Genomic DNA, 27,935 nt, shown 5'->3' with positions numbered 1-27,935 from the left:
GTCAAGCGTCGCGGAAAAGCCGTGTATTGGCGACTCATGGAAAAGAATCTACCAAAGCGGCCCCACGAGAAGTTTATTTAGCCACACCTGGATTTAAGGCTACACTTAGTTTACCAGATTTAAACCCGTGTCAATTTCTACCGCCACGTTCAGATTATCGTATATAATCTACTAGTTGACCTATCTTCATTGTTTAATTATTCATACATGTTTACATAATCATCTATTCACTGTTTTTTGTTGACACCGTTATTTGCGACCTGTTTTTACCGTAGACGTTTTAAGTTACTCCAGCCAATGGGTCTACGGGTTATTGCGTCTGCATAGCAATCTGATAGCCGACTAACAGCATTAGTGTCTCGTTCCAGTACCATATTTAAACTTAAACTTGAAGCAACGGAAAACAAGCGTCTGTAGTGTGGTCTATTAGAAAAAATACGAATAAGTAGAGTAAAAGCTGTAATCTAAAACGTTAGGTTATGGGAACGGCTTGCGTAAAAAACAGCAAAATACATATAAGTTAAAAACGTAATGAGTAATATGAAAATTCACCCATAATGTTATTGCCTTTTTAATGGGTCTGCGATTCAGAGTAGATTTTTACATGCTGTGTGTACATGCATTTTAGCAGATAGGGGCCAGCGCCATCCCGGATCTAGCGTCGTCTACATAGTGTTGTTTCTGAACCAATTGTGCCTTCGCCAGGTCTACGGTTTTAAACTTCCCAGAGCTTTGATGGCCCCTCATCTATTTACTCATCTATTCAAATGCGTGCAGGAGATCTGAGGTCGGATACAAAGTAGTTTAACGCAAATCGTAGCTAGGCGTATTTTACAAAGTCGGTATCATTTGTGTCTTTGAAACAATCTCGAATTACTTCGATAATGGACTATTTTAATGCTTCCAAGTAGGATGGAAGATGACGCACCTTTCTAAGCATTTTTTAAGATGAAACTGGTAGATTTTTTAGGAAGTCTTTCAGCCATTGATTCGTAATGTCACTATAAAAAAAAAGTACACAGATTCCTAGTGTCTTCGTACTAGTAGTGACTTCGTCCTAGTGACTTTGCCAATTTTGGAGTTCGTGCTATAGAACATCTGATCGATTCAACATGTTCAATGATCTATGCATATACTGCTAAAATTATGTGATAGCTGAAAGAATGTGATACTATGGTTTTAGCCCGGGAAGCCCGGTTTTAGCGGGTTACTCTCTGGAATTAAGTTTCACTAACTTCCTTAATATTATTCTTACATATTAATAGGTATTTTCTTTTGATGATTTTTCTTTTTCTTCGAAATTTTGACTCTGATTTCATGACGGTGAACTGTTATCTTTATTTCTCTCGTTTCTATTTTTTCGAATTTGTCTCTTTCATTATTTTAGGTTAAGGCAGCATGACGTGCAATAACTATATACAATTTTTGTGAACTCGAACAATTTCGATTGCATGTAAGTTATAAAATGACTAGTAACTGTTGTCAATAGGGAATACTTTTTTTAGCTAGATGTGTGATACATTGGCAAAAAGCACAGACATAACAACCCTGTTCACGGATAATTCATATTCATATCGGAAGCGTATAACTATTGGCGCATAGCGTGCAGCACGCACGTACGATGTCTGTCCAATGTCATCGAACGTCTCAACCAACATTTTTTTACGAGGTTTTTCACCAATTTAATCTAAAGGATTCGCTATACTGACTTAGTGTGACTTACTTTAATATTCCGTTGTCCTGTTTTTATTGACGCAGTCAGTTACTTTGGTTTAGATACTTCAATGTCATATAGTAAATATTCCGAGTTTTAGTTTCGGTACCGCTGCTGAGAAGGAGCAGAGCGAACCGTCTAAAGCGGCTGGCTCTCCTCAATGCCCATTTTAAACCTAGACACCACGTGTCGCCAAAACTAATTATGTTTCTGCTATTCCGGCACGTAACAGTGACTAACCATCGTTTCCTAATTGTCCCATATCATCCCATAACCAATGATCCCATTAGAAGCAAGTATGGACTGTTCCGATATTGACCCATTACCACCTTGTGGTTGCTCGTCAGCGTCGGGATTAAACAAACCTGAACTACCGAAATTCCATGTGAATATTCCATCTCTTTTTTATGCCTGCCAATTTAACTGGCGTTTGAGTTAACCAAGTATTTTAGGAAACAAACTTGAATTGTAGAAAGTTAAAAACCGGTGTGCAGGAGCTTCAGCGACTTAGTATTAGTTGTAATAAGATTCATATATCATAAAATATATATTCAACTATTATTTTAAAGAACTCTTATGAAACGCTGCTACTTGGCGCTGTACGAAACTGGATGGAACTGAATTTAAAATTCGGAGGACTTAACTGAAATCTGATGAATTTAATGACACAATTTTAAAAACTTTACGGTCGAGAGAGACACTGTACTGTGTAGTTACCCTAAGTAAAAACTAAAGTATTAATAGTAGTACTTGACTCCTTTAGAATAATGACGTCATTGCGTTTCACGACCTGCAGGCCATATCACACTGAGGCTAAGCTAACATATTTGAGCTGCAATAAAACAGCGCGCAATGTAACTTGAAATGTAAGGTAGAGCACTGAGACGATGAGCCTAAAGAGTGCTGCTCTGGTCTGTTATACAGCAACAAAAAGTACGATAGGCCCAAAACTACATGAAAGCTCATGCAGTTTTGGGCCTGTCGTAACCAGCATCTAAGAGGCATTCAACATCTAAATGTGACACGTTGCAATCGGGTCATATTTGATGATTATAGGAAAATGGACCTGTAACTTGGTCAGGGCCAAAAGGCATTGACCCATCGATGCTGCTACATACGTCTGTTCTATTGTGCATTACAGAATTCAGTACAACACGTAATAGCTGATATATTCACGTTTATTTACAAATAAAAGTTGTGTTACGCATTACTGATATTGACATGAAGAGTAAATCTCTATTGTAATATTTAGCGAATAAATATTAACGAAAGACCATTGTGACGTCTAGAATAACTCATGACAAATAAAGCATAAAAGCAAGAGCTTTTGCAATAGAAACAATCAGAAATTGCCGCTGCAGAAAACACTCGTTAAGTTAGATTTACATAGGTAAACAGAGCTGTGGAAACAAATCAGCGGGCCGCACATAATATTAAAAATAGAAGCTATTCTGGGTAATTTTCTTAAAATTAATTATTACGCACTTATATGTACTATAAATCCGGTTTAAATTTTTCTACGGGCCTAACTAAAGTTCATAACATCAAGTTTGTTTTTCGATTTTAAAAAAGGAGGGCTATTTTTAAGGGTAAATTAATTCAATATGGGAGAAAATCCTAGATTTGTTATCTATAACCAGAGAAAAGTGGTTTGACTCTTTTTTCAATCTGACGCTTACGTTTAGTACTTACATATTTTTTATCGGTACCTGACAAAGGTGTAAATAAATTATGATAATGTATATATATATATATATATATATATATTCGCACGTAATCGCGCGACACTTGTAATGTTTTACTTCTGTTTGAGCCTATCGAAAAAAAGAAGTGGAAACGGCTTATGGCTGCATTACATAGAAAGCTACGTCTCTGTGAAGAGGACAGAATCACACATGCCACGCAATTTGCTTTAGATTAAATAGAGCAGATCCGCAACATTTTCCAAAGTACTAGCGCCTTAAACGGGGGCTCAGAATTTTTATATAAAATTCTGAGCCCCCGTTTAAAAATATATATAGAGTTTGCAAGTATCTCAATGAAACAAAACCTAAAGACGCATTTAGTTGCGTCCGTTCACTAGTGTAGCCGTCTGCGAATATAATAGGAGGTCAATTTCCATCTCGGGTCACAATTTGATGGAACAAACGGTTAGTATTATTAAAGAGAAGATCTTGCATGCTCAGATCTCGAATCTATATACTTCCATCGGTAACTGCAGCTGCTCGCCTGCTAAAAATAGGACAGCCTACCACCGAGTGAACGGCTACGGATATCGAGAGATACAAGCGCACCTCGAACCCAAAAAATCTTGCAAAACGTAGCGCCATTATAAAATACCTCAATTTTTAAATGTGAAATTATTGACCGACCTAATATAATCGAAATATGCTATATACATTAAATGAGACAGAAACAATCGGATATACAATAGTAAACAAAACGCTGTTTAACAAAGTATTAGTCTTTCAATGTTCATTCCCTTTGAGGATTACATCAAAATCCAATTCGCGTAACATTAGAGTTGTAGATTGCTCACTTACAGGTACGTTAATCACGACTACGTAAACTGTGCTACTACGCCTACTGAAAACAAGCATTGGGATCTTCTTGGCCTTTATGACAATTTAACTGCTGCGGCATCAATACTCGAGGAACCCTTTGAGTATTTATCTGAACCATTAAGACATTGACGATATAGTTCAGTGTAGTGTAGTCTGCATTGGCTGTTCCTGCTCGTTATGTATAAAGCAGAGAAAGATAAGCAATCTGATGCAGTAGCTCTGTCGTATTTCGCATTTGTAGTAACTTCATTATCATCATTCAAATTATCGGAATCCTTAATATTCAACAGTTGTCGGATAAATTTGCCGTTATGCAGAATTTTACAATATAACGTTTGTATTTATTTGCCGTGTTACTTGGGCTTTAAGAACATCGCATGTTCGATTTGAACGAACGACGAAAAAAAGTACTAATGTAAACTGATGACGAGTTCTCTCGACCTATTATTGGGCTACGTAAACTCTATAACACACTCATCAGAACCCGCGCTCAATTCTTAGAGGGAAAATATTATCAATTTCCTAAATCATTAGACCACCACTACTATTAACAATCTTTTCTCGAAGATTTTAGTGAAAGCAGCAATTATACGAAACGACTTTATTTAATTGAAGTTCACAGTGATCTTCGCATTAAGCGTAACATCCCCCTTCATACAGCCTATATTTTACATGTAGATATATTGTATAGGAAACATTTTGATACTTGCTTTTTTTCTACATATATCTTAAACCTAAAGATCTTCACTAAAAATTCAAACATCTTAAATCGTATTTGCGTTGCAAAAAATAAGAGAAATAATTTTTTAATGGATCACATTTGTTTTTGATGTTATTTGACCTTCTAGTTGTGTAGATTTCGAAAAATTGAAGGACGTTTACTTTCAGCCCAGACTAATCGGAGAATCGATATTACAAACAAACGCCAACATAACAGTGACGGCTTATGGCTGGTATTTTAGATGGCCGAAGATGACACAAAAACGATCTTCACATAAGTAGAATGTTTAAAACGTTAGCCGTTTCATGTTCAATAGCTAACTATTTATAGTAACATAGCGCAAAAAATTACCTAATCATTCTTTCATATAAACATGTTTCAAAGACAAAACATTTAAAATTTCGCGCGATTCACCTGTTTCACTTTCCACTTCCGGAAAGAGGTCGACTACTCTTTCCCCTCTGAACTGTTTGGGCTTAAGGTGAAAAGTTTCGGCAACTGTTTACTGTGATTGAGATTGGGAAGAAACTTTTTTAAAGATGTAGTGAAGTAGGACGATATATAAATGTTTTATTTAGAAGGAACGTTCTTGTGTGAATAATTAATTACCTCTGTAACAGGTTAGTTTAGATGGGGTGCAGTTGAGGCGTTACTGGGGCAACAATATGGCAACAAACACTTCATTTACGATTAAACTTTAAGATTAAAAGCTGACTTGAATAAAGAGTAAACTGTAGAGAGAAAGGAAACTTGTTTTCGAGGTGGAACATATGGACTATGTTAAAACATAGGGCTCATCAGATCAGTTTTGTTGTACGAACTTAGCAGATAATGTCAATTGATTTGCTGCGTTATTGCATTTATTCATTAATACAGTTTAATATTGTATTTGTTATTATTATCAACTAGTACGCCCGGTTGCCGCGTTGTTTGCTCTTCATCACGTATGCTTAGAAATATTGTCTACATATTATTAACTAAGACACGTTCCGTCAGCAGTAGCAGAAGGCCATTTTAACGTCCGCTTTTCGCGTACCTCCGTATGGCATTATTGTTGTTGTTGTTGTCTTACTCATTATGTGTGTGTATGTGCGTCTTATTAGCTTGCACTGGATAGACTGATGAAAGTGGCTGCATGTTTCTAAAAATAGAATTATTATAACAACGGTATTTTCACGGGCGGATAATTGTTGTGATTCAACCTTCCAGCGTCGTCGGCGCTGTTTCACGGTCATGTCGGTTTGTATAGTCTAGAAATCACTTAATTCACTTCTCGCACGCAAAATGCTGCTCTCGTCGCTTCATTCAGATGTTCCGGAGCCAACGTAGCTACGCCCCTTGTTCTCCTTATGCGTCCTCTCCGCATCTTCAGGCCTCCGTGTAGAGGCGGTATTTCGAGTTCAATCCGACAACTCGATTAAGTCAGCGTTAAAGGTTAAAAGCGTGTTTACTTGACTGAGTGGTCGACACGATGTATCGCTGTCAAAATAGCCGTGGTCGTTATTTGTTTTCGGATATCCTGAATCTTTACTGTGCATGTTTAGACAGTCATATGGCGCATGCTTAGTATTTTATTGCATAACTGACTAAATGTTTAATCATTAGTGGGAATTTTTTTATTACACGATCGGTTACATCTTTCTTTGACGCGGTTTTCGTTATTACCGTTTACAGAATGCGTATTGGTTAAGCGCATTCGGACAATTTTAATATACATGCAAGTCGAGTGTAAGCGTATTGTAATAAAATATCATTTCCGGACTTATTCTAGCTGTAATATTCTTTCCTTTCAGTGGTAATAAACGGCAATTTAATATTTTATGTCATACTTTTACATATTTGTAAAGGCCTCCCACAAATTGTTGCATCCCACGCAATCCTCCCCTTTTCCCCGATTCCCTTTATTAGAACTTTTATTCCTAGGACTGCACCCATTTTTCTCATCTTCAAATACATCCCCAACATCACCCTTTCCTCCTTAACGTATATTTAGAACGAAGTGTCCTGTCTGGGATGTCAGAATTTAAGGAACTAATTTCCGTTTATATATATATATATATATATATATATATATATATACACCAGAACATGGTTGAATGCAGTGCGCAAACACTGAACTTGATAATTCAGCATATGTATATATATATATATATGTGTTGAGAGTTGCTATGTTGAGTGATCAAGTTCAGTGTTTGCGCACTGCATTCAACCATGTTCTGGTTGTGATGGTAAACCTGAAGTTACGGTTCGTTGAAAACAATTTTAAACAACAGCAATACTGTATACCGGTTGGATCGAATTTGAAATACTACCGTACTTAATTAATATATATGTATATTATGCCCGCTTCTTATGGCGTGAAAGTTTATCTTTAGACGTTTGCTAGCTGTAAGTAATATTTTAGGAATTGATTCTATAAATTTTCATGGCACGTATTAATATTACTACTAATATTCATATAGGGTTGTAAAATTGATGTCGGTAATTTTCTACGCAGCAGTATTTATATTTGTACCAGTTAAAAGGGATCATCTGTGTTCTGTATTTGCCTAATCGTCGCTAAAGTTGCTGCCGGTTGTAATGAATCGTTTTTCAGAAGCTGGCGTTTGATGGAGTCGTGTATAACTGGGATGAGTTTTCGGTAGGCTAATTTGTGAGCTGCAGTTGTTTACCTCGATGATAACCCTGTCCACCAATTCAGAGATGGGTTCAAAGAATATTCAGACAACTTTAATCTCCAATTCAGCTCCGCCGTGCGGTTTCGCGCTTGGGGAGATTTTTGGAAGAAGGTGATTTCATAGAAAGAATGTTAGATAAACTTCGGACAAAATAAGATTGTTTTCTTTATTTTACTAAAACGTTCGGCTATGTTTTGATTCAGATCAAAGTGGGCAAACTTCGTTGATAGTAGATATAAAGCTGTATGATATATTTAACAACAGGAAAACGATGACGACTGCACATAAGTAACAGTAAATTGTTTACGTTCATGTGCATGTCGATTTCCTTCCAATAAAAATATTCGAATTGAATAGATGAAAAATAGAATCACATTAATATAGATGAAGCTGTTGAGGTACAAGCTGATGCCAAGCATCTTCGCAATGAATTCAATCTTCCGCGATGCACATAATCAGCATTTTTGTTTACTTCCAGAAATAAAACGTGTTTTTTTCTCATTTCTATGTGACTCTTCAATGTAATTATTGCAGTAAATCAAAGGAGGCTTTCGAGTCGCAGTGTTCAAGTGAGAAAATCGTACAGTTTTTTAAATGCAGCCGAAGATTGTGCGACTTCACCTGTGACGACAAAGAAAGATTCTACTTTCATCTTCTCACACACAACGAAGGTATCAATATGGTCGTATTCGATTCAATCGATCGACCGAGTGTTTCTGATCGCTGAAGTTTACCGAACCGTTACGAATGATGGAAAAATGGCAACACTCAATAAGGATCAGGATTATGATTTACAAAAATGTTCTGTTATCAATTTGACTTTGTTGTAGATGAAGAGCAAGATGTGTGTGTTTATTGTGAACGAATGTTTGTCATTGAAAACCTCGCCCGTCATATGGAAGCTCAGCATGGGAATCGTCGCTTTCAATGTAAAATGTAAGTATTGTGTGAGGATCAACTCCACCTGAAGGCACCGAATAACCTTTCTGCTGTTTCTAGACGCTGGAGGCCATAGCCACGGCTAACTCCCTGTAATTCAGACCAGTCCGTTTTCATATAAGGGAATTAGTGTATAAAATTAACGATAACTGTTTAAGACAATCGTATACTGCACAATAATACTTAAATATTTTTATATGAGTTATTCAGATATTTTTTTGTTAATCACTAGTATTTAAGGCCGGATTAACCGGAGCCACACTCGTCATATATTACAAAATGTATGCCTATACCAAGTCATTTTTATTATTATGTAAAGGAACAATTATCATATCAAATCACAATCAAATACCTAATAGTCTACAAAGTTAGTAGCTTAGCTTTTTTAGTGTTTTGCACATTTTCTACATATTTTACACATTTTTAGCATATTTTTAATTCCTTTGATTTTACCTGGTTTAACATGTGTTTTAGCAGGAGATTATCTAGACGCGAATTAAAATTTCTGGGAATATTCATCCATTTACATTGTTATAATGCAATGAGATAGGACTAACGGTTATGACGTCTTTGTCAATATTACTATCCTTGAGATAAAATAAGAGGTGCATTTTAGCTGACAAGGTTGAGTAATTGAAATTGTGTTCATTCATGGTATTAAAGATGTCTCGAAATACGATAGAGCTCAATGTAAATATATAGAAATGGAAATCGCATCTATAATTGAATAAAACTTCTTTATCATTTGTGCCTATAGTGACCATCTAGAACACACTCGTTTTGTGGATGCTTTTTTTCAGGTGTTTTTACCGCGGATGCACAAGAGCGCATCTTATTGTCCATTGTGTTAAGCAGCATAACTTACAAGTACGTGTATATAAAAGTCTAAATAAAAACCTCTGGCTACAAGTAAATGGTGATATATTTCTATGCACGTATATTCTTACGTCTAAATGGCCCAAAAATGGCAAATTGCGTAGTACAACTACCCGGAAGCCCGAAGAAAAACAAATCTAATAGTTCTCCTCCTAGTTACTAACTTCTTCAATGGTACTGCTTTGCTGCACTGTTTATTCCATTTACTCGATAAATGCTTAGTTTATTTTCTTTTGTTGTATTTAGTGGGCCGAATGCGTATGTTAATGTGTATTATTAGACCTCCTTGTTTATCGTTAGACGACAGAAAATAGAACGTATAAGAGGCTGTATATTTCGTTGGCATAAATGCTGATAGATTAGGTTTACCAAGAAAGATATTGCAAAATCTCTACACCTGTAAAGAATAGTATTTTAAATTACTACGATTTGGTTCGTGTTTGTTTCATAGTTCGTGACTGGTATAGCATGCCCGCGAATGCCCGGGGCCCTTATGCCAGACGTTAAAGCTCGTGCAAGGACTCTATTATATAGGTTTGTTGAAAAAGCCTATCATTAGTAAGATTATTTTGGATCGAGGGCATCTCGGTCAGCTTAAAAATAACATCTAGCATGCAAGAATTTGGGGGTTTTCGATTTGAGTTTGCTGCGTACGTATCGTTTGAATAAATTCATACTATGTTATACTGCTTTCGATCAATAACGAGGGCGATTACAATTTTTCTACTCTTAATTATTTAGAGTCTTTTAGTAAAGCTTTCGATCCACTATATTACAGTATTAAAAGCATTGAGTCACTCCTTCATTTACTGTTAGCATATTTCATCTTATAACGCCGACCCCAATATTAGCTAGTAGTCGGTAAGCGTACCCTGTCCACTCTTTTTACATACCCATGACCGGGAATGCGAGATTTTAACAAGAGAATCTGATATGCGTAATTGAACGAGCATTTAATAGAGGTCTGAAAATATGTTGGGAAAAATCTGGTCTCTTTTTGAGCTTAGCGTAATATAACTGTGTCTACAGTAAGGCTTATAAATTTAAACTACCGTTTTTAAAAGATGCTTCACTCCTGAATGCGACCTTAGCACCAATGTATGAAGTTTATGTCTAATCAGCCGTAGTTGACTTTAAAAGTAAATATTTTTTGTTTTAGTACCACGAATGGGCCTGTAGAAAGGGGAAATAGCTTCAGTAGATTTCAAAGGACTCTCATGAATTTCCTTTACTCTCTTCAGCAAATGCGAATTTAATTATTATAGAAAAAGCTATTATCGTAAGTTGACCGCAACTCTTCTGCATGACCCACAGCGAGCAAAATCTGTTACTATGCGGAATGCTCTTTTTTAAATCTTATCTGTTGTTACCTTTTTATCTTCCCAGATGCTCATTGTGCACGTTCCGTTCATTTGGGCGTGACGATTTCGAGCGTCATCTCTCTACGGCGCATCCGGAGACGACGGCAGTGGATCACTCTGCTGAGAATGGCTTTCGGCAGGCAGCGGATAGGCGATCGCCTGGGTCCGCTCGTCTTTACTGTGTCTATTGCCATTCAGTGGGCGAACAAAAGGTCAGTTGGATAAAAGAAACGGCAAAGCCAACAAGATCTGAACTTTACTTACAAATAAAATACATTGTACTAATGAGCATCAGTACAAGGCTCAACGTAGCCTAAACCTGTTGACAGAAATTGTTTTACTCCTTAAAAAATTCACCGTTTTTTAGATGTCTATTTTAATAAAATAGTTTTGCGAAAAACACAGCTGGATATAGAAACGATATCTAATCGCAGAGAACGCAATTATTTGTGAAGTTATGTTTTAAGATGATCAGAAAAGTATGGTTTTCGAACTAGTCGCACGAAGCTATATTTGGTATACAAATGACGGTGCTGTTCATAAGCAGTTGTGATCAATTCTATTTGGATTTAAGCTGCTGGCAAAAATCATAAAGCTTTGAAATCTGAGTGCGCAAAGGAAAATTTCATGAAATAAAAGAAAGCTTCCTTCTGCCGCTGTTTCCATTAGTGAAGACATGGCTAGTGAAACAATAGGAAAACTTGACTCAAGGTAAAACCTCTAAGCACCAATGCTTGCAGGTCTGGCTATTTAAGAATACTCAATGCTTTAAATTTTTTTATTTAAATAGATTTTAAGAAGCAATATATGAAGTAGACATCTATAGTGTTTTTCATAGCGAGTACAACATATAAATTTACCGTGTTCCTTTCAGTCGCCACCTGACGCCCGCTTTTACTCTGCCAACGAACTGATTATACACCTGGACGAGGAGCATCGGCTAGGAAATCGTCTAACATGTCTTTACTGTGGGGAAGCTCTTCAAACTGAAAATGCTCTTAGTCACATGACGGAATTACACAGCGATTGGCCGATCAATATACTTGATAGGTAAATACCCATATTATTCATATATAAATCCAGTTGTCTAACGTTTAGTTCTAGTTGTACTAAACCTAGTTGGGATATTTGCTTGTTTTGACTTTGGCCACTGCTTGAGGATGAGTTCATTGTTTGGACAGATGCAAGAATATGAATATTATGAAGTTGTAAGGAGCAACACTTACAGAAATCGTTCCACAACAAGTCTTCCTGCATTTTGCTTCTCTTATTAATATAACATCTAAGCCTTCAGCAGACTTCCTAGGGGTATTAATGTGACATACACACAAAATAGATAGAAAAAAATCTCACTTATACTTGTAACGAGCCACCGTGTGAGGGTTAACAACTGGCCATTTGTATTTATGTGCCCTTTCAGAAATACAAAGTCCGGTAGCCGTATCTGGAGCGTGGGAAACGCCCAGTGTCAGATAGCTACGGCCTCCCATGAAATAAACACATCCCCCAAGAAATATTCAGCTGCCCCTCGAAGCGTTCAGGAAAAGAGACAACGAAAGTTGAGTAGCGGTATTACCGCAACGACGGCGCCCCCTCTAATACAAGCAGGAGTCGGAGGTCCGGTGACTGCCATGTCTTCCGTTGGAGGTGAACTCCTCTCGCGGCCTTCAACAAGCTCATCGGCTACTTTTGAGCGCATAGAAAAGCTCTCCCCAAAGCCTCGAAGCATTTTGAAGAAGAAAGCATTGTCGTTATCTGCAAACGCGTTTTCTGCCGCTCCAGATTTAATCCTGGAACTCCCACAGGTGCTCCGATGCGCCTCTTGCACAGATCCGGGAGCTACCATTGACTACCTAAGCCAGGAAGCGTTAGCGCTGCATATGCGTCACAAACATAATGTCTATTACATTTGTCAACGTTGTTTTCATGGCGAGGAAAAGTTCCGCCTTATTCAAGCGCACGTCGCCCAGTGTGACGGTGCGACCGAACTCGATATAGTAACGTTGAAAAATGGTGTCCTTAAGACGTCATCGAAGGTACGGTCAACGCAAAAGGAACGGCAGCAACACGCCGCTGCTGCCGTCAGCGTTTCACATAATCAGAACAACCGAGTGACCAGCCAATCTGAGAACCGCTGTGCGCAAGCACAATCTGTGGTAGCAGCAGGGCGAGACGCGGCAAAGGGTGCAGGATCATCTCGAGATATGTACGTTCTATTGAACGATATTCCCAAGGGCCCTTTTACGTCGCCGGAGGATGTAGGAAACAACAGTATTAATGGCAGCAGCGGTAGTGTGACTTCCAAGACAATACATACACATCGAGTATCTTCGGCACATACTCAAAGCGATACAGAAACATGTGACGACGCGGACACAACTGCCAGTGCAATTAGAACACACGATAGTACTGTGAGCTTAAATCGAAAACGCGATCGAGGAGCTACACCCTGGGCGAGCCGCGGGCGATCTTCCGAATCGGTGGCCAATAATAACTTGGTTGTGATCTATCAAGATGCGCGGATTTCGCTAAGCAGGTTCGAACAGTTAGCTGGACGTAGCTATACGCTTGTCAAAAGGTTGTGTCCGAAAGAACTGGGGAGATGGGGAATAATTTAATAGGGGTTGGATAGGGATTTTGGCGAATAAGAACATGACCTATTTACTTATTTACCCAATACAATTAATTGTGTGTACGTATCGAATGTGTAAGTGCGTTTTTCAACATCTGGCTCGTGAAAGGCGACTGGGCACATATTGGGCCCAAGTTTACGACGCTAATTCCAGTGTAACAGTTTGTAAGATGTCTCCTGCGTTTAACAGTCGGCATAACCGAAAAAATTTTTACAAATAATTTGCTATCTTTGGTCGTATGTTACCGTTTCGATCTCCACCATTCATCTATTAACTTCCATAAATAAGATAAATAGTTGTGTCAAGGGAGGAAGCTTAGCTGTTTGTTTAGCTTTATGGCTATATACCTCAGAAACGCGTTAGGAAAAAACTTTGAACGTGATTGTTATTTTGCCATTGTCGGTCACAATCCTACTGCGTTTGTAATATACAGTCACCACTTCAATCATTTTTATGTACAAATATTGTAATGCGTATGTTTGGTGTCTCTCTACGTATAAGTGGTCGATATAAGATTGTGGATGACCATATCATCGATTTATCTTTATTTACCTGTGCAATTGTTGTAACTTTCAAGGTTTTAAGTGTAGCTACGGTAATGAAATAAAACGTACTGTATGCTTTCTGAAAGCGATAAGTGTGATGTTACTCCCCTCATAGTATTGATAGGCTCGTGAAAAATCTACGTTCTAAGTATTTGGATGGCTTAGTAAATCGGATTTTTCTGCTTCGATGGGATTATTACGGTAGCTGCCAGAAATAATGTGTATACAACTTTTTTTTATTTTGTGTCTAGTTCCATAGTCGAGAAGTACGATTTGTTGTGCCCTGAGTCAGAGGTGATATCAATAGCACGCGTGCCTTTTGTCGGCCAATGGCCAACCCGCACTACCTGTCCGTTGTCGACAGGGCAAAAATCCAATAACCAATGTTTACAGATTTTATATTTAATAATCTCTTTCATCTCCGTTTTCTACGATGAGAATGTTTCCATATGTGCATTGAATCCGGTAAAAGTCATTTTGAAACCGAGTGCTTTATTGGGACAGTTGAGGCGAATGTAACTAGCGCAGAGCCAAATTCTATCTACATTTCTTTTCTGCCTGTAATGCGTTCGATTATGCAACGTAATAAGGAGCACCTTTGTGTAGCCCACATTGTTTAATATTTGTCACTGCAGAATTATATGCCCCACCAAATGGAGCCAATAATTATTTGAAGTCTATGGCGAACACTCCTACAACGTTATTTAACGTATATTGCCGTTCCTTTATAGTTATTGAATTGATACGTCGAAGGCTAAACGCATTCGTCTCTAAATCAACAAATTCGAAAAGCATTTCTAAATTATCCTTTTAGTGCATATTGATGTTTGTACATTTTACAGGGGTCGTTCGAAGGAATGACGCGTGGTGCCACCATTACCAAATGTCATTGATCAAAATCATCAAGACTGTATATATAAACTTGACGAGTTTTTCCAATATAAATTACAAGGTCAAGAATAGTTCATTTGTCAATGTCACCTGGTCATAAGATTATTCGAGGTTCCTCTAAGACTTCTCCCTTTTATCCACGCGTTTTTACGTCAAATGGATTCAACCACTTTTTTCGCTTTCAACAAAACCCATACTTCGGCCATTAGACCTGCGGAACAGCTGATGCACTTCAAGATTCAGCTTATCTTTACGAGCTATTTAAACAAAATCAAATACCTAAAGAACGAGATTTAAATAGCAAAGGTGAAATTTGGATTGAAAGGCAATGAACACGTGAACTTGTCTACTTACGTAGTCCCACTTTTTTTGCCATCTGCAAAACAGAAAGAGAACCGTTTTGTGCTATAAGTTCAGCGAAACTACAACTTCTACTAAGTGGAAATATTTTCCAGTACAGAGATTGACTAATTCATTTGAATCAAAGAAATGTAAATAAGAAGCCTCAGTTTCTCATTTGCGGGCCTGTGAACTTATCGAATTATTAGAGCAGTGCATATAAGAGTTCGATGAATACTTGATTACCCTTTATTGCGCTTGCATTGCTATGCTTCCGTTTCCTCGCTAGTATCAATGGCTTTGTATGTTTGGAATTCGCTTTCATCCTAATAACGTCCAGCCTATCTAGTCTAAGCCAGCGTGTTATATAATACGATTTCTAAAAAGTGAACCTCAGATTCATTGACCGTGCCCTATTGTGCATTCAATGTGTACTTGTATTATTATAAACACCAATACTATCTAAATTTCTATTAGCCTCTGCTGTTCTAATACGATGGTACGGTCTTCATATGAGCGTGATTGTGATTACAAAATATCTTGATTCGTTTTACACGAAACTATTAGGCTATTAGGTCGACTATTAGGCTACACGAAAATACGTGTAGCCTAATAGTCGACCTATGCCAGATGACCCAGTAGGCTTCTAGCATTTTTTTGGTAACTTTCTGGTGGCAGCGCCCACTTTATGCTTTCTGTCACCGCTGGCAGAAGTAATAATTCAGAAGATAAGAGGGGCGATCTTTCGTTGCATACATCCGCGATATAGCTACCAGCTTAGTGTAATTCTGAGTATCGCCGATCCACTCCTGGTAGTCTTTGAAGTCAAGCCAAAAATTGAGCGCAACGTGATTCAGAAGATTCGACAAATGTGGTAACAGCTGAGAATCAGCTCTCAGTTTATGTAATACATTGTATCTTATTTTGAGAAAATTCATTTGTGAGACAATTTCTAAATGATTATACGAAACAATAAGAAGTGAGAAAGCACTTTTGCATCACTACAGAGTGATGAGAAAATTGCGGGATATTTAAAAATTTCTAGACTTTATTTGCTGTCAACACATTCGTAGATGTGTTCATAGAGAAAAAATGTTTTTCAACCGATGACTTTCTAATCATCCAGAGTAGTAGATTTATGGTTAAAGCAAGGATAAGTGCGTTAGCATTAAGCTGCATTCATCTGCGAACAAAATGTTTCTGGTAAATTCGTAGGAAAATTAAAAAGCCTTCAATAGATATTATTACTGAATCTTCATGCTACATTATTAGTAGGTTATATTCTTATAACTATATTTCTGTGATTAATTTTTTTCTTGCCCTGATTATCCTTGAGAAGTGTTACTTCGTTGGGAAAGAAACCATTTTTCCATAAAGCAGCAATCAGAATCATAGATATTTTGCAATCTTTAATCAAAAAAATAATACCGATAATCCAAACCACAAATCTATACGTAAAAAGATATAGCCAGTTTTAAAATAAATATTATCGCCACTAGCAAGAACTCCGTCCCCAATTAAACCAATTGTGCTTTGTCACTTTTTTCTTGTGTACGCAGTAATTATTAAGTTTTCAAATCTAGAATCCTCTACAACGGATCCACAATCTAAGTTCTACTTTGGGCCATAACTATTTGACTTTTTCGACTTCCGATAGCAGCCGGCGACGAATTTCAATGTGTGGCAATTTCGACCGCAGATGAACAGATACGGCCAGTTTACGGTACTCGTAAGAACGACAACGATGAATAAAATCGCAGTTCGCTCGCTCATTCGCTGTCCCGTGTTCGTGTAGCAGCAGTGATTCATAACATTGCTTCACCATGCCAGTACTGCTTAATCGGCCGCAATCTTGCCGCGGCACACACTTCGCCGACTTTAGCTGCAGCTAAGAGTTGACTTGCTTATTTGCGGCGCCAGCGAGTGGCCATGACAACCACTAGAACACGATACCACTGTCCGTCAGTCAATGGTTCGTACTAGTATGACATATTGTTGACGGTAGCGCGTGACGTTTGTCATTGTAGTTGCGAGTCAGTAGCCCGGACACTTTCAGTTGCGTTTCACTAGTGTTTAATGCCCACATTTCGCGCTGTACTAGGATCCGAAACGGAGACTGGTTCTCTGACATCGCTGTTATTTGGTGAGATTACAACGTGCTTGCTTATAAAGTCCACTGGATCAGTAAGGCCAGTGTTTAGTGACGTTCCAACAACGCTGAGAATCAAAACACATTGACAGAGATGGAGAAGCATCAGGTGGTTCCCGATGTCATCGATCAAGTACCATGCAACGTTCTTAAGGTCTGTAAAAGTACTAGATAAATGTTGCTCATGGCTCAAACAAGTGACAGGGATAACAGCGGTAAGTAGAGGAACTGGCATGCCTTGCTTATTCCCTTGACTTGGCTTTCGGAAGATCTCAAAGCTAATGTCTATGCCAGAAAGCCGACGACATTGGAAAAATTAAAAGTCACAGCTAAGTAAAAATATCTCACGATACCAAACGAAATGTTTGGTAAAATTGGTGAATTAATAACCCAATGTTATTAGAATGGTGATAACTTGGACTATCTTCGATAAAAAGAAAAACTACATTATACTTAGATTCTTTTGCATCTTAAGTATTTTTTTTTAATTATGCGCTAATAAAACGAAATTGTAATTATCCACTTTGCTGAATCAGTCATGCAAAGACTCTTGCGCGTATATTTAATGCTAAGTATTTGAGAATTATATATCATCACTAAATATAGGGTAACCTGAACGCAAAGTGGATCTGTCAACATACGTAATCATACATATAAGAGAGATTTTTAATTTCAGGTAGAATATCCCAATGGTTTCCAGTGCGCGTTGGGAAACATTTTGACTCCGACGCAAGTGAGGGACCAACCAAAGGTGAGCTGGACGGCTGAACCTGGAGCACTTTATACACTGGTCATGGCTGACCTTGATGCGCCTTGCCGAGAGGAGCCGACTTTGAAAGAAGTGAAGCATTGGGTCGTGGGTAACATCGAAAATGGACAACTGGACAGGGGAGAGACGCTTGTGGGTTATCGAGGTTCGAGGCCACCAAAAAACAGCGGTAAGAATTGTTTTGAATCAAACGGCCGCAATCAAATATCTTTAGCAAACCTTTAAGTCAGCTCAGAAAAGCACTATTTTAATTTGATAGTTGAGAATATTAGATGAACATTTACTATAATAGAGAAGCACTTATTATTTAAAGCTGAACATAACGATGAGTTTATAAGCAAAATAACATATCGACTTTCGTTACTACCCAGGTCTTCACCGCTACGTATTCTTGTTATATAAGCAAGCTGGGCGAATTACGTTTGGTGAAACACCAATACCAAGTAACTCACGGGAAGGAAGGTTCAAATGGAAGGTAGATGTTTTACGTAACTCTAAGTACTACGACACTAATAAAATAAAAGTAATTTATGAGAAAACAAATGAAGGTACTCGTGAACCCTTCTAAAAGTTTCTAATTTTTTCGATAAGTTTGCTGTTAGAACGTTTCCCTATCGTGGAAAAACTGCTTTAAACTAACGTGGCTCCATAAAAGGGTCCAAATAAAAAAAACGCTTGCTATCTGTTCGATCTATTCAATTACTGTCTGGTCATCAAAGAAAGGACTTAACCGTTAGCGAATTTACATTCGGATAGCCCGTCCGTATAATGAAACACAACGCGACCTTTTTCTACTAGTTAACAAACACTTTTGTTATCATCTGTGACGTTATATATTCTTTCCTATGGTAAATGCTAAGTATAATCAATCAGGTATACAGTTGTCAACGTTAATATTTTTCAGGTACGCGATTTCGCCCGAAAGCATTGCCTAGGGGAGCCTGTTGCTGGGAACTTTTACCAGGCTGAATGGGAACCCTACGTCGACGAGTGGAAGGCCACCGAAGGACTTTAACATAAATAGGCTCAATCTACTCGACATATGTCGAGTAAATTGTATAAATGTCGAGAAAGTAACGCAATAGAAAACCTGTCGTTCGGTTGCTCTCAAAAGAACGTGACTGCTTTGTAAATTGAATTGTTGACGTCTACTGCATCCCCGATTTCACACAAAGTCAAGTGAATGCAAGCTGGATTAACTCAAACACCATAAGGGTTACCTACCTGTCAGATATCTATATCATAAAGAACTGTCGAAATGTTAAAAAAACTATAAATATATATTTGAGATGTTATTTTTTTATTGAAAGTCACGACAAATATATCAATCTTGTATCCTGCTCCTACTGTTTGGTACCTCTTTTATTTAGATTTAATTAGAGTTCTATCTTTTACGGGTTCCATTATCGTTCTTTGTTTGCTCTCGTTGGAGTCTATAGACCATTCTAGTAAGACATTGTCTGTGCAATTACCACCACTATCATAGACTGAAGTAATTAATGAAGCGGCAGTAGTACACAGAGAGCGCTTTCCTCCGTAAATTGTACTACCGGCTTCCAGGAGTATTCGTGCGCTTAGTATTACCAATTAGCACCTCTCTTTACTTGCTTGCTAAATCTTAGTTTATCGGCAGACTTGGTAACATGCAGAGATCCGGCTAAAACTAGTACTAGTACTAGTAGTAGTAACATGCAACAGCCAGTCCAACAGCGTCCCTTAGCAAGCTCATATCAACAGTCACGTAGCATTGTTTTGCCACTGGTTCGCTCATCGATGCAGTGTTCCCGCGAAGTAGTTCCGCCTGTTACTCGCAGGCTACGTTCCAACGATTATTCTACTGGCGTTATTGATCGACGGTGGTTGTTTCATAGAAGCATGTAAAGGCTCAAAACTGGCCGACTCTTCGAATAGAGTAAAGTATGGGGTGAGGAGCGGAGAAGCAGAGAAACATTAGTGCTCGTTCCCTAAGATATCACTGCACGGAAATCATTGTCCTCTTTGTTATTACAGCCTTCGCGGATTAGTCGATAGTTTATAGCATCTACTGTAGCAGGCTTGTTGCCTCATTCAACTTTGCCTATCCCTAAAAGTTATGAAATTAAACCCACGAGCCCTTTGTGTTAGCTGACTGGGGTAACCCCTGAATATGGTCACATCGAGAGTGGGCCATTGTTACATGTAAACTGTTAACTCGAGTTCTGTACGCGAGGAAATCGAACGCATTTCATTGCCTTTTGTTTCTGGCTAGCAAAGAATTTTTCTAGTGACACTCCCGTGTACGGCTGCGCGCATCTTCCATAATTATCGAATAATAATAACTCACCGTAATTATCGATTTCTTATGGATAGCAGATGTTGGCGAGCGATAATTATTATTCGAGGGAGCTGATATGACCGTCTCATCCAGTTGGCATCCATTGTCTGAATCAGCGAAAATTAACTAAACCGCTTCCAAGATTCGCTCATGTCACCTTAATAGAGTGCAGTGAACTCGTTTATGAAAAAAAAAAAGCTTTGAGAAATGACCTGGGTAATCTGATGGGGAAGTATTCGCTTGTGAAAGGAAAGCAGTTTCGAATTACGAAAAATAGGACAAAAAGGGACGATGTTTAAAAAAAAGAAACTTACAATACTCATATGTCTGCCCTCAAATAAAGTGGCTGCTATTTCTCTCCAAAAAAGAGAATGTATACGGTTGTTGGTAAAGAGGCATCCATCCAGCGAACGGTACGTTCAAATAAACGTTACGTTTTTCAAAAAAAATTAAAAACAAATTCATGTGAGCAACAATTCTAAAAAGGAATAAATACGCCTCGCTACTCGTATTGATTATATCGTCGTTTTTGCATTCTTAACTATTTGTAATAAAAGAAACCTCGTTTTCTATGAAATAAATAAAAATCTACTCAAAATTTACTGAACATATAAACGCGAAAGTAATAAGTTTTTCCATCGTATGGATACATACGAATAATATGATGGTTTATCAAAAATAGAATGAACTTCCAAAGTTTTTTTACTGTGAACATCAGCATCACACAAATATTTCGAGAGTCTTTATTACCTGATTAAGAGAACATTTTAACATTAACGACGACGCGTATTTTCTGGGAAAATCTACCGTCAAAAACGTAATGAACGAACTATCACTACTCTATAATAGCGAGAATAGGAATTTATAACAGATGTAGAATTTCATAATAATGGAGAAGTACTTACAGGCAAACTGTTAGAGGCTCTACTAGGTAAGTTAATAAATTTCGAGTTACAATAAAAATGCTTTGCGAGCCTGGATGCAGCACTAATAACTTGAGTTGTTAAAATATAGTGCATTATTGAAAGTGCTTAAAAACAGCAGCTAATTTTTTTTGTTAGCTTACGAAAAAGGGCACCTCTTTTAACATTAAACAAAAAATAACATAATCATTTGGAAAATGTCGTTTCATGTTGTTTTAAAAATGTCTTAGTCATCTAGCACAAAACTTGCTTTTTCTTTCTCAAAATATATATCTATATATATATATATATATATATATATGTATATATATTAAATCAAGAAAAACAGCTATTCGAGTGTTCCACTGCAAGACAGTATATTTTTTTCCTCTAGATGACATTTCAACGTTCACAACACTCTTTCTGTCCTCTCGGAACAATCATAACAATCTTTTCCTTCAATCACTTCTCTTAACGGCTTCCCGTCAAAACATTTGACCGTCCGGTTCATAATATTTTCACCCCTGTATGTCCTATATTATTCTGTTACATGTATTACCTCAATCTCTAGCTGTTGCAGAATAACGCACACAGTATTCATATATGAGCTCCTGAGTAATCTGCTTAGCGTACCATGACAATGTATGATAATGTATATTTATATACACACGACTCTGAGTTACCTATAGGAATTTGATGTGTTACTGTCGTGCCCAGAGGCCATACTCGCTACCTTTAATTAATCATTTTGCTGCTGCACTCGCCGGTTTAAGGAATAAATCCCGGAAGTCGGAATTGCTCCGCGGTTTGATCGCAGATGTTGTGGCGGAAAGCTGCGCTGTTAAAGGCTTCACTTGTAGGGCTCTCGGTACGAAAAGGCGGTTTTTCATTGTTGAACCTTTTGGCACAGGGGTGGGTACCGTCGCCTTGTCCGTGGCGGGCTGCCTTGATGGAGGATTGCTAATAGCTACAGAGAGTGTTTTATCTCGCAATTGGTAACCATCGTATTTTACGACAGCGGCAGACGCTGCTGTATCATCGATATAGTCGACATAGGCCATACCTTTGAATTTGCCATTCCGTAAGGTGCACAATCGTATCTCTGTTACCGAACCACAGGTTTCAAAGAGGCTTTGTAGCTCTTCTTTTTTTGCATCAAACGGGATATTTTTCACGAATAGCTTGTTTTTTTCCAATTCTGTTGCGTAGGCGAACTGTTTTCGTTCATTTAGCTTTGACACAAACACAGGCCGTCCGTCAACTAAGCCTCTATCCTTCTTCAATGCCTCTGCAATACTATGTATGTTCTTAAATACGAGATAGCCAAAGCCCTTGCACCGCTTTTTATAGTCTCGAACGAGCCGAAGTTCTTCGATTTCACCAACACTTCTAAAGAACTCCAGAATACTCTGTTCTTTGACTTCGTAAGCCAAATTGCTAAGAAAGACCGTTTGCGCATCCTTGAGTGGGTCCGGCTCTGCTGGTCCTACCCCGTGTTGTCTTTGTTCGTTTTCCGGCGTCGACTTTGTTGCAAGGCTAGCGACAGGTAGTGGCACCTTGAACCCCTCATCATCAAAGTTCTCCCATTTAGCCTTTTTTTTGTCGTCAGTGGGTGACAAACCCTTTTGAGCTCTGCGCTTTTTGTCTCGCTTCATAGATGTGGATGCAGTTTCACTTTCATGATGATCATTTTTGGCCTGTGACCCTTTGAGTACTTCTTTTGCTGCACATCGCTGCCGTTTTTCGTTTACCACTTTCATCCGACCGTCGTATTTAGCTTGCGCCTCTAAGAGACCGTCAAGAGATCCTTCCTCTAGCTCAAATTGAATCCACAGTTCCCCAAGAGCCTCTGGCCAATCGGTGACAGCGTACATGCCACGTTGTAGAACTTTGCGATAGTGCTTCTCATCACCGAACGTCCTTTCAAATGTGGCATAGCTTAGCCACGTCTGTGCATCACTGGCAGCTCCCTGTCGTGTCACTTGATTCCATAATTCTCGAGCTTGAGATAAATTACCCAACTTAGCTTCTATTTTCGCCCAGTACTGAACGATGGTTGACGAACAATCTTCCTCGGTGAATTGCGACAAGTGCTCTTGGGCTTTTTCAAAGCAATTACGTAATTTAGCAAGGACATCTTCTTCAGGCCGTTTCATATCGATCTGCCTTCGAAGAGAAGAAATATGGAACATCCAGATAGCTAAATAGTCTGAGCCACTCGAAAACCCCACCTGAAATGCTTCATCAACAACTGACTGGATTTTCGACGGTATAAATTGTAGTCTCTCGAGACACGTCAAATATGAAACCCATAAAGCTGATGCCCAGGGACAATTTCGAACACTTCGCTCATGAACTGGAAGAGAAAGGGAGTCAATTTTCAGCGAATAGTCTAAATACTTTAAGTATTTGTCCCAAAGAGCTGAATTAAGACAATCATCAAGAATAGCTCTTTCAAACAACATCTGTATTCTCGCGGCGTCCCCGCCTTTTAATTCGAAGTCGAGGTACGGCTCATAATGCACAGTCTTTGGCTCCACTTTCATAAGCTCCTCTTCAAAAGGAAGAATGGTCTCCAACTTTTTTAGAGCTTTGTTGTAAAGAAGCATAACACTTTCGTCGGGTTGACTTCCAAGAAATTCCCTAAACTCCGCCAGCGTCTTTTCCATATCCAACAAAGGCACTGACAGCTGTCTACTAAAGAGGGACTGTATCTTGCGTTTTTGCACCGCAATTTCCTCAGCCTTCTTTGCATCCGGCTCGCTAACAGCCATTGTCGCATATATGGCCAATTCAAACTCCCTATACGCCTCAAAGATAAACGCTCCTTTAGTGACATGTAAGCCAACCTTATTGCAAGCGTCCTCGAAGACAGATCGAACCCTTTCAATACCACCTGGACTGCCCATTAACCCAATGCAAAATTGACAGTACTCTAACCAAAGTTCAACCGACGTGTAGTCCTTTACAGCGCGTTGGAACAGGTCCAAAATGTTTGTCTTCTCGTCATCATCAAGACAGAGATTTATTTCTGATCGAATCCATTCCAGCCACAATTTCGGTGTAAGTGGAAATAATTTTGCCATTGCTTCCCGAGATGCCCTCAATTTATCGAGATCGTCTCCCTCGCGAAGTAGCGCAATGAGCTGCAAGTGTGAATCATAATGGAATGGATCGTCGGCAAGTGTTCGTTCGAGTCGTAAAATCTGCTCTGCATTAAGCTCGTCATTATCGTCGGGCGACGAGTGGCTGCCCAACGAGCCATCATCATGATCACCTTGTTCCATACGTTCCTCAGTGTTGTCTGGGCCAATGTCCATAATCAGCTCTTCTGAAATTAGGACAACAAATATCCAGTTAACAAACTGTACAGCTTATGGCACCGGCGACGTCCCAGAATGCGTGAGGTAGACATCGACATAGTACGAATCAAACATCGGATCAACTCACTGATAGTATAGACTATCTTAGGGAGTGAAATATGGCTGAGTGAGGTAACAGGAAGTGCATACCCATCCAATCTTTGTTAATTTTTTCTTATACCACCCATTTTTGATCGTTAAATACGTAGATCGCCTTATTGCCATCTAGTCCAAAATAATGTTAGACAATTTATCACAGTTTTTTAAAGACTTAAATCGTCGTAGGGGTTTCAAGTCTTATGGGATTCAAGCAGAAGGCAGTGATTATTTTTAAACAATGGAAATCTTCAAAACTGTGTATTGTTCGAGTGCTGTCTGCCCGTATCGTTATATATAATTATAGCATCATATAAAAATGCTAATCATAACTAATAAGCGTATAGCAATCCAAAGCGCCGCCTGGCCCATTGTTTATTTTTTCTGATTTTGGTAATCATGTCTCACATTGTTCCTAGTGTTAGTTAGGTCGACCGTGAGCCCCTCCATCTACGTTGAGAAGTCAATTTATCTGTATCAACTAAATGTGTTTTAAGATTAGAAGAGAATTTCAATATAATAAGGTTCTATAAAACGTTTTTATAGCAAAAGAACTTCGGTCCATTTGACTATGTGTTATTGTAGAAGAATCTGTCAAATTGATGTCTGAATGGCTTCTTGTCAAGTAAACTAGGAATTATATTTGGACAAATTAATTTTCATGCTATTTTATCTAGCACAGTAAGATAACAATAATTATACATGAATTTGTCAAAGTTAAACATTAGGGGAATAGATACATGTTCGATGAACTTAGCTAACTCTTTCTCACTTATTTTACATTTGAAACTATCACTCATTATCTAAGCAGGATTCCAGTGCACTCCTTAGTTTGCAGGTAAAGCAGCACGGCTATGTATTTATCGCCAGTCTTCTGCCTCTATATATTCCGCATTCTCAGTTCGTGGTTCGAACGGACTCACTTGGGCTTTTTTTATTTCCGAGAAAATACCAGTCGCGAGTTTAGAGATGCATACACCGCAATCAAAATGATTACGCTTTTGCCCGGCTTTATGTCTGCCTGGGTCGACCTGCACGTAACCATGTTGGGTTGGATGCATCCTGCGTGAATCCACCAGCACACGGGCTGCCAGAGACACTGCAATTGACAAAAAAGGCCGAATCTCGTCTGTGCCGCTGAAAAAATTATCCCTTGATCAACAAGCCTAGTTTGTGCGTACACTAGAATCTAGAAGTTATCATTGTGTCTTTCTGGTTAAGTAAAAATAGCGAAAATGCGAAGTCGAACCACAACAGCAGAGGATTCTTCGCATTGTTTACAAATATTTCTAGTCCTTTTTTTGCTCTTAAAGATTCGCGCGCAGACGATTTTCGAACTAGTGTTGTAATTGAAAATTCCATACATTTGTTTCGCTATGTTCGTTTAAAACTTACATGCAATTTAACGAACATAATCTAGTTTCATGATGACGTTGTGACAAACATATATCATGTGATCGAATTGGATGGTGACGAAATTGAAGAGTGCCCCTCAAACGTTTAATGTTCAGAGAGAATGTTAAAGATATTTCGCAGAGCTTTTCCCAGGCCATTACGCCAAACTGGCATGCGCTTCCTTTCGGAAGGTATTAAAAACGGGACAACAGTAATAATAAATAACTAGCCCTTTGCTATGTTAGTTCTAAATCAAATCACTCGGTAGCTGCAAAGTGTACTCAAGCTTAAGTGTGTGGTAATAAGTGCAATTTAAAATTAATCGAACTGGCAGATGATAGCCCGTCATTATTGATTTCGTTAAGTTCGCGCACACACGTGAACGCCGCTGTGTATCGTAGATGAGGTGACCGTGGGCATACTCGTAGAACTAAAATCGTAAGCAACTCCTTGTCTTGTATTGGGGCACAAAGCGATGCAGACATATATAGACAAAAAAATCCGTCTAAAATTAAAATGTCATAAGACATACTGCGATTATACTCTTTCATACCGCTATCTCGGACTCAACTAGATATAGAGATAAAGTAAATTGAATAATATATAATGTTTGGATGTCTGTGCAGTTGCATCCTGTGTTATTTTACAGTGCACAGAACAATTAGTTGAGCAGAAAGTTGATACTCGCATCAAATAGTACATTCAGGTTATATTTAAACAGTAAATTTTGGCATTACTATGGACGCTTTTGGCTCGAACAAAAAACATTTTTCTCTGGGCTGATCAGTCGCCTTTCGCGCGCTTTCAGAAAACATAATCTTCAATAATAACGAATTGTTAAGTGTCGACCACTGCTATGGAAGAAGCTTGATTTTAACCTACACAATTAAAACAGTTTGAAGTCGAGAGCGTAGAAAAGTACTAATGACTATTACTTTATCTTTTTTTGTCTTCGAAGAACACTTGTCAACAAATCGAGCTGGTTAACCAACTTCAACCGATGATCGAATTGCGAGAAAAATTATCGTGTCTTTTGTTTGTGACCAGTTACTTTGTGAATCTTCATTTTGTGATTTTTTTTCGTTGTGATATTTCCACCTTAATCTTTTTCGGATCGTGTTCTTTCTTACGCAAATTTTTTAACTTTATAAAGAGCATTTATTCGAAACTGAACATTTTACACAGACACTATTTCGGCTTGATCCTCATGATGCTCAACGATTGTGCAGAGAAATGGTGTTTTGTCGCTGTCAATACTGCAAAAAATTTAGCTTGTCGATTATTGTGTGGGCTTCAGTGTTTTTTGCATGCCTTCAATCTACAAGAGCTGTAGCTCTAAGCAGTAGTACTTCATGGTTAATAATCATAATTTCACTAATTGACATGGCTATTTCGCGTAAGAGACAACGATTTGGTGCGAGTATTTATGGAAATGTTTGACATGCAACATGTGCATATTTGTAAAGGTTGTTCGGGCTAGCAAGAAGTTCACATAGAAAATGCTCGTTATAGTATGATAAATTTACAGAAAACGGAGTGGATAAGTTACCCGCTTAACTACTTTACTCTTATAATTATTATAGTACTCGTACTACTAAGAATTATAGTACTCTTCAATACAGCTTAGACGATTTGTGGTTGCTCTCGCAATAGGATCAATGATACGTATGCTTGTTTGCATTTATAT

The 27,935-nt window shown here is 38.3% G+C and overlaps 4 protein-coding genes across 15 annotated transcripts in view; 3 read left to right on the top strand and 1 right to left on the bottom strand.

Moving 5' to 3' along the window:
• The first annotated feature begins 5,462 nt into the window (after positions 1 to 5,462).
• Positions 5,463 to 14,116, top strand: LOC111243729 (uncharacterized). 6 transcript variants are annotated; one of them, XM_086980549.1, is made up of 10 exons: positions 5,477 to 5,619; positions 6,309 to 6,433; positions 7,596 to 7,788; positions 8,212 to 8,348; positions 8,508 to 8,613; positions 9,417 to 9,483; positions 9,944 to 10,026; positions 10,879 to 11,065; positions 11,728 to 11,903; positions 12,274 to 14,116. In XM_086980549.1, exons 3-10 carry the CDS (start codon positions 7,676 to 7,678, stop codon positions 13,469 to 13,471), a joined length of 2,067 nt encoding a protein of 688 aa, XP_086836675.1. In that variant the 5' UTR covers positions 5,477 to 5,619; positions 6,309 to 6,433; positions 7,596 to 7,675; the 3' UTR covers positions 13,472 to 14,116. The 6 variants fall into 6 exon arrangements, with proteins under 6 accessions (XP_022645458.1, XP_086836675.1, XP_022645457.1 ...); XM_022789722.2 differs by having other exon boundaries at positions 5,482 to 5,619; positions 6,209 to 6,433; XM_022789723.2 differs by lacking the exon at positions 6,309 to 6,433 and having other exon boundaries at positions 5,463 to 5,619.
• A 2,853-nt stretch (positions 14,117 to 16,969) lies between these two features.
• On the top strand, positions 16,970 to 19,526 carry LOC111245984 (protein D3-like). 3 transcript variants are annotated; one of them, XM_022795108.2, is made up of 4 exons: positions 16,970 to 17,625; positions 18,087 to 18,348; positions 18,551 to 18,654; positions 19,084 to 19,526. In XM_022795108.2, exons 1-4 carry the CDS (start codon positions 17,530 to 17,532, stop codon positions 19,192 to 19,194), a joined length of 573 nt encoding a protein of 190 aa, XP_022650843.1. In that variant the 5' UTR covers positions 16,970 to 17,529; the 3' UTR covers positions 19,195 to 19,526. The 3 variants fall into 3 exon arrangements, with proteins under 3 accessions (XP_022650843.1, XP_022650846.1, XP_022650844.1); XM_022795111.2 differs by having other exon boundaries at positions 16,992 to 17,233; XM_022795109.2 differs by having other exon boundaries at positions 17,004 to 17,564.
• Positions 19,527 to 21,747: 2,221 nt separating this feature from the next.
• The window catches only part of LOC111245981 (spliceosome associated factor 3, U4/U6 recycling protein-like), a 21,103-nt gene continuing 14,915 nt past the window's right edge, over positions 21,748 to 27,935 (bottom strand). Inside the window, exons 1-2 of one of the 4 annotated variants that reach the window (XM_022795094.2) lie at positions 25,777 to 25,929; positions 21,748 to 24,726 (exon numbers count right to left, since the gene is read on the bottom strand). In XM_022795094.2, coding sequence (XP_022650829.1) covers positions 22,139 to 24,715 — 2,577 coding nt within the window. In that variant the 5' untranslated portion in view covers positions 24,716 to 24,726; positions 25,777 to 25,929 and the 3' untranslated portion in view covers positions 21,748 to 22,138. The other 3 variants (XM_086980547.1, XM_022795098.2, XM_022795095.2) reach the window with 3 other exon arrangements.
• The window catches only part of Fdx1 (Adrenodoxin-like protein 1, mitochondrial Ferredoxin 1), a 3,470-nt gene continuing 1,689 nt past the window's right edge, over positions 26,155 to 27,935 (top strand). The window contains exon 1 of one of the 2 annotated variants that reach the window (XM_022795113.2): positions 26,155 to 26,439. In XM_022795113.2, coding sequence (XP_022650848.1) covers positions 26,357 to 26,439 — 83 coding nt within the window. In that variant the 5' untranslated portion in view covers positions 26,155 to 26,356. The remainder of the gene's footprint in view (positions 26,440 to 27,935) is intronic. The other variant, XM_022795112.2, reaches the window with a different exon arrangement.

This window comes from Varroa destructor, unplaced genomic scaffold (assembly GCF_002443255.2).
Source record: "Varroa destructor unplaced genomic scaffold, Vdes_3.0 BEIS01000002.1, whole genome shotgun sequence".
NCBI classification, from domain to species: domain Eukaryota; kingdom Metazoa; phylum Arthropoda; class Arachnida; order Mesostigmata; family Varroidae; genus Varroa; species Varroa destructor.
This window is presented reverse-complemented; position numbering and strand designations above follow the sequence as displayed.